The 17,957-nt window shown below is 44.4% G+C and overlaps 1 protein-coding gene across 1 annotated transcript in view; it reads right to left on the bottom strand.

Moving 5' to 3' along the window:
* The window catches only part of LOC144688623 (disintegrin and metalloproteinase domain-containing protein 12-like), an 812,806-nt gene that overhangs the window by 735,958 nt on the left and 58,891 nt on the right, over nt 1–17,957 (bottom strand). Inside the window, exons 5-6 of the mRNA XM_078555419.1 lie at nt 10,614–10,690; nt 9,769–9,943 (exon numbers count right to left, since the gene is read on the bottom strand). Of these exons, the coding sequence (XP_078411545.1) occupies nt 9,769–9,943; nt 10,614–10,690 (252 nt within the window). The remainder of the gene's footprint in view (nt 1–9,768; nt 9,944–10,613; nt 10,691–17,957) is intronic.

Below are 17,957 nucleotides of genomic sequence, written 5' to 3'. Positions count from 1 at the left end.
TGGAATAAACTTAAAGTAGGTGTGGTTTTCCAATCCAGCTGTCAAGAAGGTATAGTAATTCTCATAATGTTATTGGAATTTATTGTAAAATAGAGTAATAATGGGATTTGTCTGTGTCTATATGGGTCTGTGTGTGTTTGAGAGATTTAACTGAATTAGAGGCACCTAGTCTGGGTGCTTTGATCTAAGAAGAGAGGGTAGTAGGTTTGAAGTGTTAATTTGATAAACATGGGAAGTTTAGAAACATAGGTGTCAAGGGAAGTAAACCAGACTAGATTGTTTTCAAAGGAGGGGTGAAATGTGTCACCTAGCCAGGTGAAGTTTAGAAACAGTGTGTTTATTTTTCCCAAAGATTACTTTGGGGGGGCCGGTGGTGGAAAGACAAGACAGAGGCAAGGAAAGGGGCTGGAGGGCAAGTGCTTGATCAGGGATCAGGGGGAAATAAGCCAGAGGCAAGGGAAGGGGCTGGAATGCATGGGTATGACAGGGGAGGGGTAGACAAGATAGGGCAAGGGCCTGGCCCAGGGTGGGGGAAGACTGGGAAGGTTGACCTCAGACACATGACTGGGGGGGGGGGCATGGATGGGGAGAGAATATCATACAAATAGTCATAAGCGACTTGGGGCCAGAATGGGGAGAGAGTTTGTTATAGAAGGACACAAGTGAGTCAGGGCCAGAATAGGAGGATCGCAGAATGAAGAAGTACTTCAGTTTACATTGCCAAGCTTCCAAAGGCTGTCCAGGGAAGGGGGAGAGCTAGTCAGTCCAGTGTCAGTGTCAGACATGGTCATAAATTTACATCCGCTGGTTCGGGGGTTTCTGGTAAAAAAAAAACTGGGCCGCAGTTGGCACAGTCATAGTCAGCATCTTTTTTTTTATTCATTCATGGAATGTGGGCATCACTACCTAGGCCAGCACTTACTGCCCAACCTTAATTGACTTGAGAAGGTTCTAGTGAGCTACCTTTTTGAGTTGATGCAGTCCATGTGGTGTAGGTACACCCACAGTGCTGTGAGGGAGGGTGTTCCAGGATCTTGACCCAGCAACGATGAAGGAATGGTGATATAATGGCTGAAGCAGTCCATGTCCAAAATGCAAAAGACCTGGACAATATCTAGGCTTGGGCTGACAAGTGGCAAGTAAAATTCATGCCACACAGGTGCCAGGTGACAATCATCCCCAAGAGAGAATTTAACCATCGCCCCTTGGTGTTCAATGGCATTACCATCACTGAATCCCCCACTATCAACATCCTGGGGGTTACCATTGACCAGAAACTGAACTGGACTAGCCATATAAATACTGTGGCTACAAGAGCAGGTCTGAGGCTTCTATCAGAGATTCCTATCCTATGGCGAATAACTCACCTCCTAACTCCCCAAAGCCTGTCCACCATCGACAAGGCACAAGTCAGGAGTGTGATGGAAAACTCTCCACTTGCCTGGATGAGTGCAGCTCCAACAACACTCAAGAAGCTTGACACCATCATGGACAAAGCATCACATCCACAAACATTCAGTCCCTCTACCACCGACGCACAGTAGCAGCAGTGTGTACCATCTACAAAATGCACTGCAGGAACTCACCAACCCTCCTTAGACAGCACCTTCCAAACCCACGACTGCTGCAAGAAGGACAAGAGCAGAAGACACATGGGAACACCACATCCTGGAAGTTCCCCTCCAAGCCACTCGTCAGCCTGACTTGGAAATATATCACCGTTCCTTCACTGTCGCTGGGTCAAATTCCTGGAACTCCTGACCTAACAGCACTGTGGGTGTACCTACACAAACAAGACTGCAGCGGCTCAAGAAGGCAACTCACCACCATCTTCTCAAGGGCAATTAGGGTTGGCCAATAAATGTTGGAGTGTTGGAGTAGCATCAGACATCAGAAGGTGCTGCCTCTACAAGTGTCTCTAAAGCATCCCAGTCGCTATGGCAGCCCACAAGAGGCAGGAGCTGGACTACATTCCTCAGTGGACTCATGACAATATGCCTTCAGTCTGACAAAGCTCCTCAAAGAGATCCATCTCCAGCAACGGAACAACTCATAATGTGTAACTTTGATGGTAATACTGATAGGTGACATTTGGGCCAAGGCAGCTGAAGACATTCTGCAGGTGTTAATGCATTTTGAGATCACTTAGCCCTCTGTGTTACCTTCACCCCTAGTACATTGAAGTCTAGCATTCACAGATGGGATGCCCGGCCTGCAGTTAGCCTGACCTTTCAATGGACGCGGATCACCTGAAGATGACCATGTTCACACAGCTGCCTGCCAGACGTGAAAATGCCTCCTCTTTAACTCTTTCTGGGATGCAGACATTGAGAAAGCTGTGCGCAGGTGGGCTTTAACTATGGTGCCAAAGGCAATGATCCATTGAGGTCATGGCAGGGTGGACGAATCAGAGGCCACCTGCCCGCAATACAACACGTTTCCTGTTGATGCATATTTAACGAGGCAGGAAGCATGCAAATGGGCACGAAAACCCGCCAATGAGATCGGCAGGGAAAACACTGCTATTCCCGCCCATCTAGAATTAGTTGATGCTGACTTCAATGCATCGAGACAGGGATTGTCCACATTAAATGGACAAGTCCGTCAACGGGGAGAAAGACAGAAGAGCAGTGAGAAGTGTTGAAAAAAGAATTTAACACGATATAGAATCAGTTTATACTAATGGCCAAGAGCTCTATTTGCCATGGACAACTAAAGAGGTAAGGGACAACATAAACCAAAGGAAAACACAATCAAATTGAAGAGATACAAAGACCAGCAACGGGTGACAAAATAGCATGAACTACAAAAATGGAGTATGATAAGAAACTTGTAAAGTTTATGAAAATCGACAAAGATTTTTTACAATTTCATTGGGAAACAGAGTGGTCAGGAAAAATGTAGGTCCCTTGGAAAATTGATACTGGCAATATTATCAATGAAAATAAGGAAATGGTGCATGTGCTAAGAATTATTTTGCGTCAATAATTACATAAAGGAACCACTCTAGACATCCCAAGGAACACACAAGCAGCACAACAGAAAGAAATAATGGCACTAAACAGTGACAAATCCTCAAGAACAGATGGTTTCCATCCCAAGGTTTTAAAGGAAATAAATAAGGAAATTGCAGATGCCTTAGCCATATGCAGGATAGAAGGATTTGGGTGTCCTCATACATGAAACAGAAAAAGTTAGCATGCAGGTACAAATGGAATGTTGGCCTGCATTGCGAGGGGGATGGGGTATATAAGTAGCCAAGTGTTGCTACAACTGCACGGGCCTTTGGTGAGAACACGCATAGAGTATTGCATGCAATTTTGGTCTCCTGCCCTACATTGCAAGTACTTCAGAGAAGGTTCACCAGGTTGTTTTCTGGGATGGAGGTGTTGTCCTGTGAGGAAAGGTAGTGTAGTTTTGGCCTATCCTCAATGGAGTTTAGAAGAATGAGAGGTGGTCTTATTTAGATATATACCTTTTCAAGGGGGCTTGATAGGATAGGTGCTGATGTTCCCTCTCATGGGGAATCGAGAACTCGGGGCACAGTTTCAAAATAAGGGGTCTTCCATTTAATATGGAGGTGAAGGGGGGAATTTCTCCTCAGAGGATTGTGAATATTTGGAGTTCTTTACCCCAGAGAGCTGTGTAGGCTGTGCCCATAAATATATTCAAGGCTGGATTAGACAGATTCTTCACCTATGGGGGAGGCAAGGATTATGAGGAACAGGGTATGAACTCTTGAAAATCTCTACATCAGGTTTTCTTGCTAATTAACAAAACTAACTTAAATGTCGTGACTGACTCACTGTAAATTGGAGTTTTAATTAGCTGTGATATACTAATGCTTATACTAAACTATATTTTAAATCCTGCTTGCAATGCTTTGAGTAAAAGAGGTTGAGAAGTGACGTAATGAGAAACTGTGGTTTGGACTTTCAGTGACTGAATGTCTTATTGAAAGGCGCAAAAAGAACCACATGATCAAAACATAACACTCAGCAGAAATCTAGTGGAGTGTGAAAACAAAATAGCTGTATGTGAACTAAAAGATAAACAAAATAGCAGGATCTCAAGGTCAAGATGTGGGTAGAGTCAAGACAAAATAACCAAGCGCCCAGGTCACCATATTTTCCTTTCTTTGGCCGGGTTTGGCACTGAAATGTTTAAAAGCCAACATGAATCTGAGCATGGGAAGCCAAAGTTCCTGAGAGTCAGGCCTATACACGTAGTCAGCCCAAAGCCTAAAGAGCATGTAGGGAGAGAGGGAATGGGTGACCATTAGGCAGTCAAGAAGAAACAAACAGATTGTGCAGGAATCCCCTGAGTGCATCTCATTCTCCAACCAGCATCCAGCTCCGAATACCAATAAGAATGATGGTTCATCTTGGGAGTGCAGCCAGAGCCAAGGTCATTGCACCACAGGTGGATCAGCTGTACAGGGCAGTACGAGGAAGAACGGAAGAGTGATAGTGATAGGTGATTTGATAGTTAGGGGAATAGATAGACGGCCGCAGACATGAATGCAGGATGGTGTGTTGTCTTCCTGGTGCCAGGATCAAGCATGCAACTGAATGGCAGCAGAGCCACCTTGTCATGAAAGTAACATTTTTTTCATTATATTATTGTGGTTTATTGTAAAGTCGGTTTATGGGGGTAAGTATAGTTGGGTCTGTGTGTGATTTAATTACATTTGGAGTCAAGCAGACTGCAAGCTTTAAGTCATTAAAAGAAGCTAGGTGTGCTTGACATGCTAATGAGTAAACATGGATGCTGGCTTAGCATGTAAGGTGTGAAGGGAATTTGTATTTTTAGATAAATGAAGGGATATTTGAATTTCAAAGGGATCCTAGTCTGTTTACGGCTAGCCAGATAAGCAAGGCTAAGGAATGTGTTTATTTTTCCCATAGGTTACTGACAATATATAGTGACAACATGAAAGTTTTAAAATTATGAGTAAGATACAGTTACAAAAATTTATGGATCAACAGAATTTACATAATAAAAAGTCATAGAGACGTAGAGTCATAGAGGGAGCACAAAAAAAGGTCCTTCGGCCCATCGAATCTGCACCCAGTCACAAAAACACCCCTCCTTCATCACCCTCTCCTTCCTGCCACTCAGCCAATTCTGGTTCCAATTTGCCAAATCGCCTTGGATCCCATGTGCTCTTACCTTCATTATCAGTCTCCCATGCGGGACATTATCAAAAGCCTTGCTGAAGTCCAAGTAGACTGCGTCAAATGCATTGCCCTCATCTACACACCTGGTCACTTCTTCGAAAAATTCAATCAAATTGATCAGACATGACCTCCCCTTAACAAAACCATGCTGACTGTCCTTGATTAATCCCTGCCTCTCCAAGTGTAGATTCATTCTGTCCCTCAGAATTGCTTCAAATTGTTTCCCCACCACTGAAGTTAGACTGACTGAACTGTAGTTCCCTGATTTATCCCTTCCTCTCTTCTTGAATAACATTGGCTGTCCTCCAGTCCTCTGGCACCTCTCCTGTGGCCAAAGAGGTATTGACGTTTAGTGCCAGTGCCCCTGCTACCTCCTCCCTTGCCTCACGCAACAGCCTGAGATACATTTCATCCGGGCCTGGAGATTTTTCTACTTTTAAGCCTGCCAGACCACTTAGAACCTCCTCCCTTTCTATGCTAATTTCTTTAATTATATCACAGTCCTTCTGCCTGATTTCCATACCCACGTCGTCCCTCTCACTTGTGAACACCAACACAAAGTATTCATTTAGAACCCTACCTACGTCTTCCGGTTCCACACACAAATTACCACTATGGTCCTTAATGGACCCGACTCTTTCCCTAATTATCCTCTTACTCTTAATGTACTTGTAAAATAACTTTGGATTTTCCTTTATTTTACCTGCCAATGTTTTTTCATGCCCCCTTTTTGCTCTCCTAATTTCCTTTTGAAGTTCCCCCCTACACATTCTATACTCCTCTAGGGCTTCTGCTGTTTTGAGCCCTCGGCATCTGCCATAAGCCTCCCTTTTTCTCTTTATCCAATCCTGTATATCCCTCGACACCCAGGGTTCCCTGGATTTGTTGGTCCCACCTTTTATCTTTACTGGAATATGTTGGCCCTGCACTCTCCCTATTTCCTTCTTGAATGAGTCCCACTGCTCTGGCGCAGATTTACCTAAAAGTAGCTGCTCCCAGTCCACTCTGGCCAAATCATATCTGATCTTCTGAAAATCGGCCTTCCCCCCAATTTAGAACTCTGACCTCTGGCCCTTTCTTGTCCTTTTCCATAACAACCTTGAATCTAACGGAGTTAGGATCACTATCTGCAAAATGCTCTCCCACTGATACCTCTATCATTTGCCCGGCTTCATTCCATAAAATTAAGTCCAGGACTGCCCCCTCTCTTGTAGGACCTTCTACGTACTGGCTTAAAAAGCTCTCCTGGATGCATTTTAAGAATTCCACTCCCTCTAAATCTATCACACTATGACTAACCCAGTTAATGTTGGGGAAGTTGAAATCCCCCACTATTACTACACTATTAGAAACATCTAGAAACATTTATATAGAAGAATGAAAGGTTATGTGTCGGAAGGTCATGTAAGATCTAACAGGAGAGTATGAAATAGCCTTAATGAAGCCTCCAGCATTTGTGCATAAGTCTGCTATCTAATGAAACTGAAGCTAGACAAAAACCTGTTGGAAATTCATTGTCCAGGGTATTGTGTTAACTTGCTGAGTTTGTTTTAAATCAGAATCTATTTTTGGACCGTTGCCTTGAAGGGAATGTAGCTGGGAGTCAGGTGAAAAAAGAATTTTAGGAGTTATTATAATAGGTGTCAACCTACTATAGTAGGTTGACAACTACCACCTAGAAGGACAAGGACAGCAGATACATGTGAACACCACCACCTGGCAGATCTCCTCCAAGTCACTCATCAACCTGACTTGGAAATATATCGCCGTTCCTTCACTGTCGCTGGGTCAAAATCCTAGAACTCCCTCCCTAACAGCACTGTGGGTGTACCTACACCACATGGACTGCAGCGGTTGAAGAAGGCAGCTCACCACCACCTTCTCAAGGGCAACTAGGGATGGGCAATGAATACTGGCCCAGCCAGCGAAGCCCACATCCCGTGAATGAAAAAAAGATCAGTAATTGTAGCCTTATGTGTGTGCTTGAAATCTTTTATTTTGTTAACAAATATTTTAATTTAATGTTTTTAAATCTCTAAAGGACTTGGTGGATTTATTACTTCTGAATTCAGTGCACCCATCTCGTAATGAATACAAATTGCAAAACCGTTGTGATGGGGCGGCCACATTTCCCTCCTGGGTTTGGTCCGCCTGGCACATATCATCTACACCTCATAACAATCTGAGGGGGAGGGTCAACAGTCAGCACGAAGAAGATGAAAAGAGAAATCGTGATTCAACAGTGCGGGGCACAGGCAGGCATTTCTATCGCTGCAAACGTGAATCCAGGAAAGTATGTTGCCTCCCTGGTCACCATCCAGCATGAGACATGCCGCTTCACCTAGTGAATGTGTACACTCTCTAGGTCAGAGCGCAGCAGCACGCCTGCTTGAACCAGTGCCCATTATCTTGGTTCCGTTGACACTGGCGAGTCCATCTTAGAGGCAAGGGGGTTTCAACTGTACCCCAAAGTGAGGGACTGATCTGCTTCCCCGCACGGCCAGACGTCAGTGGGGAAGGGACCTGCTCAGGTCCCACCACTTGGTGGACATCTGGCGAAATCTCCACCCTGACTCCAGTGTCTTCACCTTTGCGAGGTCTGGAGGAGGAAGGTCCAGAATCAACTGCCTTTACATTTCTCAGACATACATCTCCTGCATTCCAGCGGCTTCCATGCAACCGATGCTGTGATCAGACCACTGCTTGGCGTTGGCGGAGCTGATTCCGTTCTTCCCAAGGGTGAGGTCTGAATAATGGCATTTTAATAACATGCTGCTGGTGGACAATTTGTTCCAGGACATGTTAAATTGGTTCCGGTCTGACTGGTGAAGGCAGAGAGGGAGCTTCCCTTCCCTGCGGCTGTGGGGGGTTGTGGGCAAGGCTCACGTCCATATCTTCTGTCAGGTGTACACAAAGGGGCCGAGAAGGAGACAGGATGACAGGGTCAAGCGGCTGGAGCATGAGGTCCATGACCTGGAGTCCTGTCTCGGTCAAGCCATCCAAGGACCTGGTCCTGTGGAAGGTATAGGAAGAGAAGAAGGGTGCACCAAGGGAGCTGCAGCTTGTCGGGTCCTGAGGCACATATGTGAAGTTGCAGATATGGTTCCTTTAGCACCTGAACTGTGGTGCCCCCTTCAACTTCCTAGAAAATGGTAGGGAGTCCATAAGCACCTCTTAGGGCTACTGGCTGACAACAGATCCCTGGTCTCAGATCCAGAGGGTGATGGGACCCAGGTCTGAGCCTAGTAAAAAAGCAAAATACTGTATATGCTGGAAATCTGAAACATAAACAGAAAATGCTGGAAAAACTCAGCAGGTCGAACAGCATATGTGGAGAGAAAAACAGAGTTAATGTTTCAAGTCCATCTGACTGAAGAAGAGTCATAAGGACTCGAAACGTTAACTCTGAGCCTATTATGTTGCTCTGTTTTCTCTGAGTCCATCCAGCGAGGATGATTGTAGAGTTTTATGGGAGGACCTGCTGAAGGTCAGCACAAAGGGCACCAAGCGGCTAAATGCTCTGCTCAGCCTGGCAGAACTGCCCAGTACCCTTGACTGACTACCAAGGCAAGTACCCAGGGCAGGGCAGGCTGATCATGGAGTTCCTCAGGGTGTTCTGTGACTATGAGATGCACTCAGCCCCAGGACTGCTTTCAATCTCTCATCCAGACTACTTGGCCCCAGGCCAGGGACTATGACTGTTTTTCAATGAACTCTCCCATTCCTTCTTTACTGATAACAACAAAGTCTCCCCACCCCCTGCCCCTTCATGAGTCCCTGTGCAACTCATCCCTCATGTGTCACACTAACACTGCTCCCCCACCTCCCAAATGGTATTCCAGAGTCTGTGTGTATCCCCTTCAATTGGTACAGTTTGGTTCCCATTCTGTGTTTGCATTCCAGTCTTTCATGTCAGGCTCCAGCTTCCCCACCCTCAGTCTCCCCTCAGACACTGTCTTCCCCCATCTCCAACCTCACCGTTGCCTATTGTTCACCATGTCTCCGTATTCCTTCCCAATACACCCTCCCCACCCCCAGTCACAATGTCGGTCTCTGTCTTGCCTGCAGCCATGCCTGAGCCCGCAGAAGCCACCTTCCTGGAGAACAGAGGAAGCCAGTGAGCAGAGCAACCCTACGTCCCACCAGTGTAGCGTCTCACTGGCATTGGTGAGAACCCAGAGCGGCGCGGTTGCACGTGGGCTTTGAGTGTTGCGCTCGTCTCAGAGTCAGAAACGGAGTGAGGGCCGACAGCTGCACGCCATTTATCTCCAAACACGTTTCAAGCCGGTCTAATTCTGGGAGGGGCGACATGATTCCGGCAAGTAGCATTTTTAATGAGCATTCATGACATGGTGATGCAAGCAAATGGTGTTCCCGCCATGGATCAGCGGGAAACCCCATCCACCATTAACCCACCATGAAATTAGCAAGGGGGAAATTCCCAAACTGTTTCCCACCGGCGGGAACCTGATTTTTGACCTTTCTCCAAATTTTCCATTCCCACCCGCCGCAAAACTCACTGCAGGCTGGAGGGGAAAATTCCGCCCTATAGGTAGATCATCAGTTGTCTGCAGTGCTCATGACTCACCCTCTGTGAACGCTGAAGGTGCTCAGTCAGGGTTAACTCAGGGGGGGCATTTTTGACTCCGCAGCTGCTTGGTGCTGGGGGGAGATCTTCAGGTCTGTATAACACATGGCGGCCACGTTTATCCCCCTCAAGATGCTCAATGATGTAAGTTCGATTACTGAAAACAATCAGGGCACTGGAGGAGAAAGAGAGAGAGAGAGAGAGAAAACATATCCATACCCTGCTAAACATGAAGTAAATGAAAAGATTATGTATGGAGTAACTCATGCTTGCTGAATTTAAACTGGATCATTAGTCCTTTGGATTACTAATATAACCACTACACTGCTGAATAAACTCATCCCAGAACAGTTCGAATATGAGTAAACCTAAACCTCTTCATTCTTCCGTGGGGTGTGGACATCAATGGCAAGGCCAGCATTTGGCACCCATTCCTAATTGTCCTTGAACTGAATGACTTGCTAGGCCATTTCAGAGGGCAGTTAAGAGTCAGCCACATTGATGTGGGTCTAGAGTCACGTGTAGGCCGGACCGGGTAAGGACAGCAGATTTCCTTCCCTAAAGGACGTCTGTGAACCAAATGGGTTTTTATGATAATCAACAATGATTGTTAAGGTCACCATACTGAAACTAGCTTTTTTATATTACAGATTTACTCCTTTAATTTAAATTCCACCAGCTGCCATGATGAGGTTTGAACCCATATCCTCAGAGCTTTCACTTGGGCATCTGGATTATTAGTACAGTGATAGTCCCACTATGTTACCTTTGTCTTAACCAAATGATTGAACAGTCTACAGCTTAAGACATCTAACAATCTGAGAAGGAATTGTTAGCTTTTTTACCTGAGTCCGGAGCAGGTGCTGGCAGAGACCTGGGATCCGGGGAATCTTCTGACGGAACCTTCGTAGTAGCAGTGATACTGTAGGAAATATGATTATACCTCAGCATAAAACTTCCTGCTACACCAAACACTCCAAGCAGACCCAGTGACAAGAACTCTTCCATATATTAATTGGCATCACCATCAGGGAACAAGGGTAACAAAGATATTGGGGTAATGTTGGGGAAGAGGCTGGAGACTGAAGATTCACTGACAGTGGGAGAGAAGGAAAAGGGGGTCGGGGTGTCTTACAAGGATCTGTTTTGGGGTTTGAATTATTCACTATTTGGCAACTTAGATGATAGGAAGAGTGAGCTATTCCATTGGGATGGGCTCCACTTGAACAGGTTTGGGACCAGTGCCCTGGTCAATCGTATAGCTAGGGTACGGACATGGGCTTTAAACTAGTGTGGGAATGGAAGGGCGGGGGGGGTTTAGGGGGGAAGGTTCGGGTGAAGGGGGATTTAGAAATCTGAAGAGAAAGGTCGAGGCATCAGGGCAGTATAGTGATGTGTGTAGTGACAAGCAGGATGGGACAGGGAGGAACACAGGGTTTTAACAGAAATTGTAGATCAGCCAGTAAGTTCATTGCAGGGAATTGAAGGAAAAAGTTAAATTAAAGTTTCTTTATCTGAATGCACAAAGCATCTGCATTAAGATAGATGAACTAGTGGCACGATTAGAGGCAAATGGTCTAGGTCTAATTGTGATTACAGAGATGTGGTTACAAGGTGTTCAAGGTTGGGAAATAAATATTCCAGGGTACACAACATTTTGGAAAGACAGGCAGAATAGTAAAGGAGGAGGGGGTAGCCCCGATAGTAAAGGATGGCATAAGGACATGGTAGTCTTTTGGTAGTACAGAACTTGAGAATTGCTGAAAAAAGAGACATCTGGAAGATTTTCATCTTGCAATCGTCATGCTGTTTGATACAATCTGCCAGTCTTTGGGACATGCGGCCTACAGACGGAAAGCCTCAGCATGTCTCTTTTTTCAGCAAAATAAGGTTCTGAGGGGAATTGACAAGGTAGATGCTGAGAAGGTAGGCGGGGGTTTTCTGGTCCCTCCCACAGCGGGAATCGTCGCAGGAGGGGCGGGAAATTTGACGGATCAGCAAAAGATCCACTGGCTCTGGGAAAGAATTTCTGGTCCCGTGGCAGTGTTTCCCCTCGTGGAGGGGGAATCTAGAAATAGGGGCCACAGTTTCAAAATAAGGGGTCTCCCATTTAAGACAGAGATGAGGAGGAATTTCTTCTCCCAGAAGGTCTTTGGTGTGTAGAATTCTCTTCTCCAGTGAGCAGTGGAGGCTGGGACGTTGAATATTTTCAAGGTTGAGTGAGGAAGATTTTTGACTGACAAGGAAGCCAAGGGTCATGGGGCCTGGTGGGAAAGTGGAGCAAAGGCCACAATCAGATCAGCCATGATCTTATTAAATAGCAGAGCAGTCTTGAAGGGACGTATGGCCTACTCTAGCTTCTATTTCTTATGATCTTCTGCCTGCCTCACTCCTGGTCACACCCTACTGTTCCTGACCATGGACCAAACCTAAAGCCTAAGGGTTGTGACTGCCTCCTGGAACTAAGTGTCCAAGTAAATTACCCACTCCCTGATGTATCACCGTGGTCTCAAAGCTCAGAATTCTGTTCAACTCTGAGTTGAAGTTTCTTGACACTTACTGCAAATATGTTGGCTGTGGATCACACTGGCATACATGAGCTCCCACATGCTAAAGCTGCAACACATCACCTGCCCTGCTATCTCAATTGTATTTTAATTAAGGTTTGCAGTTTAGAAAATGTCACTCAACGATTATTTCTGGTTATATCAAGTAGTTTCAACATGTCTCTTTTTTCAGCAATACTCAAGTTCTCTACTACCAGACAACTGCTTATATACCTGAGACAGAGGTACAACAAAGACCAAATTCGGGACATCAACAACATAGTTTGACTTACAGGTAAGTTAAGAACAGGTAAGCTCTCTATTGAGTGTTTCCAAAAGTGTTTTAAACCCAAGATTGTGCAGGTTTTCATTTCCAAACGTATCACTAATGCTAAAATGAGAAAGAGTCCCACGATCGAGTGAGTGTTTAAGCGTGATGAGATTGAACAGATTGGTATTAGGGTTGCTCATTTACACTGTGCCCAACACTGCACTTGGTCTGAGATGTGCAAATTTCTTCCATTTTTCGATTTGATCCATTTATGCTGGTCTGTTGTTTCAATAGATGCTCGCACCATAAACAATAACCTTTTGAAACATGTCCGCACCATAAACTCACTTAAGCAGAAGCAGTTTGGCAACACAATTAACGATGTCACTAAACACGTGAAATCTCTCGGGCCATGTGCTCTCAGAAAAGGAGTTCATTCCTGCGCATGGTTTCAATTTTGGTGCGTCTTCATCGCAAATCAAACGGAAAGAGGTATTTGCTGAGTTCAAACTCCTCTGCTCCCGATAATCCCATCACAAACCAGCAACCACTGAAAATGCTGAATCCTTGAAGCTACGCCTAGCTGATCTAGCGCGCGCATATTGTGGGATTCTGAACGACCTGTCTGACTTTCACATGCAATGCGAATGTCTTACAGCGTTGTGAGGCCTTAAGACTAACCTGGACATACACATCTGTAAACCTAACAAAGGAACGGGAATAGTCATCTTTAACAAGCGTGAGTATATCAACAAAATGCACGTCATTCTTAATGACAGGTCCAGATTCATATCCATTGGACCTGTTGCTCAACGTGACCAGACAGCCTTGCTCAAAAGTAAGCTAAAAAAATATGCTTGCTGGACTTGTGTAAAATTGATGAGCTGCCATGTGATATATATGACAGGGTTTGTCCTCACGGTTTGCTACGTCCGTATATGTATGGGCTGCCCAAGACACAGAAAAGTGATGTCCCTTTATACCCTATCTTAGCTATGAATGGTTCTGCACAACATTAATTGGCCACATGGTTGGGCAAATTGTTACAACCAGTTTTAAGCAAGTTTTCCACATACACAGGATTCCTTCACCTTTGCGAACACCATATAGGACTTGCATATCGATAGCAATGCTGTGTCCATGTGCTCATTTGACATTGCTAGCCTAATCACCATGTTCCACTTAAGGAAGCCATAGATATTTGCGCTGCAGCATTATTTCATGGTGATCTAGACCCGCCACCATTGTGTGAATCAGTATTCACTGAACTCGGCAACTCATGCAGTTGAGTTCAGCCATGCATGCCCAAATAGGTAATGTTGCCCTGGGATCCCCTCTAGGCCCAGCTCTCGCAAACATCTTTTCGGGTTCCATGAGAAATGTGTCTTCGATGGAATGACACCTAACCTCCTACCCCTCGCATATTTCCGATATGTGGATGATACGTTTGCTTTATTTAAATCCGCAGCTGCATGTAATAATTTCTTTACATGTCTTAATGGGCTCCATTCTGCACCCAAATTCACCTTTGAAATGGAGCAGTTAAATGAACTCCCTTTCCTTGACGTTCTAGTTGAGAAATCTGCCAGGGGGTTCTCTACCACGGTTTACCGCAAGCCTACCTGTACTGGTCAATATACACGTTGGGATTCTTACAGTTCCACACGCTATAAGATTGGCCTTATCAGAAAACTTGTAAACAGGGTCCGAGCCATTTGCTCATCATGCAAACTTGATGCTGAAATAGGGGCATCAAAGGCACCCTGTAGGATAATGGCTACCCTGATCAGATCACTTCAATGTATATCGCGCACACTCTTGAACGGGCCTAAGGCCATCACTTTCGACCCTGAAAAGTGACCATTCCACCTCAGATTACCCTGGAAGTGCAAGGAATCTCAAAAATTTGTGCAACAGGTGAAGCTAGCTGTGTCACGCTGATAATTATGCAGTAGCAACACGAGTGGTATTCACCACTAACAGGACGCTGCCACCAAGCCAAAGACATGTTCTGCCTATCACACCAATGAGTAATGTGGTCTATGAATTTCAGTGCCAGTGTGATGCTAGATATTCAGGCCGTATGTCTCAAAGACTGGTGGATAGTGTCAAACAACATATTCCGGCCGCTGTTCACAATGGGCAAGGTACAGATCGTACCCAACTGGTCCATGCTTGAAAAGCTCGAAACACGGTGTCCGACATTAGATGTGATTCCGTGATTGGATAACGTTTGCTAAATAATCCTTGGTGTGCTAAAAATTACGTTGACAGCCAATTTAAGGTTGTCAGTTGGGCTGGCAGTGTGGCGCATTCGCATATACTGGAAGCTACATATAATAATACACAGGCCCCTGTTCTTTGCAGACAGAAAGAACATGCAACTGTTTCAGCTAAACAAAATAAGTGTCAGCCATTCACTGACTCAACCCCCAGGGCAATGTCTTGACCAACCATAATCAAGCTGCCTGGTTTAAATTTCAAACAATGCTCAGCAGTTAACTGTCAGTCACCATCACTGGTGCATTTTCCATCGCAACGCCTCTACCAATCAGAGTCCACTTGCCAACCAGTCAACACTCTCTTCTCATACAATATAAATTGTTGTTTTCAGCTTATATTGGTATTCTTGCAAAGTGTCCTGACGAGTACAAGGCAAAAAGCTTCAACATGCCCCTTTTCTCAGCAATAGTATAAGGACATTAGTGAGGAAGGATCTGGCCTCAGAAGGTCATGAAGTAGAATCTGTGTGGGTGGAAATTAGGAAGAACAAACAAGAGACAGAAATTTATTTTTTAATTAATTTACGGGATGTAGACATCACTGGCTAGGCCAGCATTTAATGCCCACCCCCCTTTTCACTTGACAAGGTGGTGGCGAGCTGCCTTCTTGAACCGCTGCAGTCCATGTGGTATAGGTACACCCACAGTGCTGTTAGGGAGGGAGTTCCAGGATTTTGACCCAGTGACAGTGAAGGAACAGCGATATATTTCCAAGTCAGGATGATGAGTGACTTGGAGGGGAACTTCCAGGTGGTGGTGTTCCCATGTATCTGCTGCCCTTGTCCTTCTAGATGGTAGTGGTTGTGGGTTTGGAAGGTGCTGCTTAAGGAATACTATGGAAAATACTGGTAGGAATAGTTTATGGGCCCCCTAACAGTACTTACATCATTGGACAGAGCAGTAAACAAGAAATTATTGGAGCCTCTAACAAAGGAAATGTAATAATTGTGGGGGGATTTTAATCTTCATATAGACTGGGGCAATCAAATTGGCCAGTGGGGTCTAGAAGATGGATTTGTAGAATGTTTTCATGACAGTTTATTGGAGAAATACATTGTAGAACTGAATAGGGATAAAGCTATCTTAGATCTAGCATTGTGCAATGAAGCAGGGTTCATTGGGAATGTTATTGTAAAATATCCTCTGGTAAATAGTGATCATAATTCAATTGAATTTCATGCTAAGTTTGAAAGTGACATACTCCAACCACAAACAAGAACCTTAAGCTTAAACAAAGCCAATTACATAGGTATGAGGGGAGTACTGGCTGGGGTTAATTAGGCAAATATCGTAAAAGGTATGGAGGTAAATGGGAGTAGGAAGAAATTAAAGAAACAATACAAAATATTTAACAAAAATACATGGCATTGAAAAATAAAAATGCAGCAACAAATACCCATTGGTGGCTCACTCAGGAAGTTAGGGACAATATTAGGTTAAAAGAAGAGACCTAAAGTGTTGCAAAAAACTGTAGCAAGTCTGAAGATTGGGAGTGTTTTAGAAGCCAGAAAAGGGCCACCAAAATATTGATAATAAGGGAAAAAATATGGGAGTAAACTAACCAGAAAGATAAAAACAGATTTGTAAGAGCTTTTGTAAGTATGTAAAAAGGAGGGTAGCTAAAGTAAACATTGGTCCTTAAGAGCAAAGACAGGAGAAATTATCATGGGGAATGAGGAAATGGCAGAGGCATTGAACAAATATTTTGTGCCTGTCTTCATAGTAGAAGACCATACCATATCAGAAATAGACGGTAACCTAGGGGCTAAAAAGAATGAGATCATTAAGGAAATTAATATCAGCAGAGCAAAACTTGAGGGACTAAAATCCAACAAATACCTGGGTTCTGATGACTTACACCCTAGGGCTCTAACAGAGATATCTTCAGAGATAGTGGATGTGTTAACAATGTTTTTCCAAAATTCCTTAGATTTGGGAACAGTCCCATCAGATTGGAAGTTGGGAAATGTTACACCACTTTTCAAGAAAGGAGGGAGAGAGAAAACAGCGGGCAGAATCATCCTAGATGAACGTGGTAGTGGGCAGGAAGAAGAGCGTTTTGCTCGCCGGCCGCAATGGTGGCTTTTCATGCCGTGTCATCCCAATCCCGCCTCATTAATCATGCATTCCCAGGAAACACGCCGTCTCACGGGCAGGCGGCCTCCAATTTTCCGCCACACTGTCACCTCGCCGCTTCCTCATGCTGGGTGCCATCTTGTAAAGAGAATATCATTCAATGTGATTAAACTGAAGGCGGTCAGACCGTAAGGCTTGAATCATCAAAGGGGTTAAGTATAAAAGCAGGCATTTTGAAATGGAGATAGGTGGGCTAAGATGAGCTCCCAGTAAATACAATATGAATGGGGATTCACATTATGAGGTAAGTGAGGAGCGATTGGTAGCTGTTTGAATTTCAAAGAGACATGACCGGAAGTTTTACAACTGGCAAAAAATCATAAGTAAATAAGGTAAAGTGATTAAGTTTATTTTTCCCGAAACTGCTGGTCATAATGACAACATGAAAGGTTTTTATATTCTGGGAAAGTTAGCTTCCAAAGAATGCTTAAAACAATGAATTTAGAGATCAAAGGGGGAGAAAATATATTTAAGGACAGATTGAAAGCTATATGTGAGTGGCCATCTGAGATCTTGAAAGGTGGGCTATACGAAGACAGACCTGTAAAAAGTACCCTCTCACAACTCCAGAGAAGTGCTTATCTGTTCCAGAAAGCAAGGTTTTGTTAAAAGCCTTGGAATTCCATTGTCGAGTGAGAGGGAGAGAGAAGCTGCAAAATATCTCCCTTATAGAAACAGTGGGTGCCGTGTGGTAATATTACTGGATGCTTTATAGATTAAGAGTATATTTGGACTGTTGCCTGAAAAGGGTGTCTATTTTGGGGGTTTAGCTAAGTAGAAATCTTTTGGGAAATGTTGTGAGACTAAATTTAACTGTGTAACTGTAATCTTGTGTGTTTAAGTTTTCTTTTCTATCGTGAATAAATGTTTTAATTTAATATTTAAAATCTCCAAAAGTGGTAGCAGAATCTTTACTGCTGACTTCAGTGTTCATGCCTTCTTGTAATAAAAATA

The sequence above is a fragment of the Cetorhinus maximus genome, chromosome 1 (genome assembly GCF_964194155.1).
Source record: "Cetorhinus maximus chromosome 1, sCetMax3.hap1.1, whole genome shotgun sequence".
Lineage (NCBI taxonomy): Eukaryota > Metazoa > Chordata > Chondrichthyes > Lamniformes > Cetorhinidae > Cetorhinus > Cetorhinus maximus.
The sequence above is the reverse complement of the archived record's forward strand: the minus strand, read 5'-3'. Positions and strand labels throughout refer to the sequence as shown.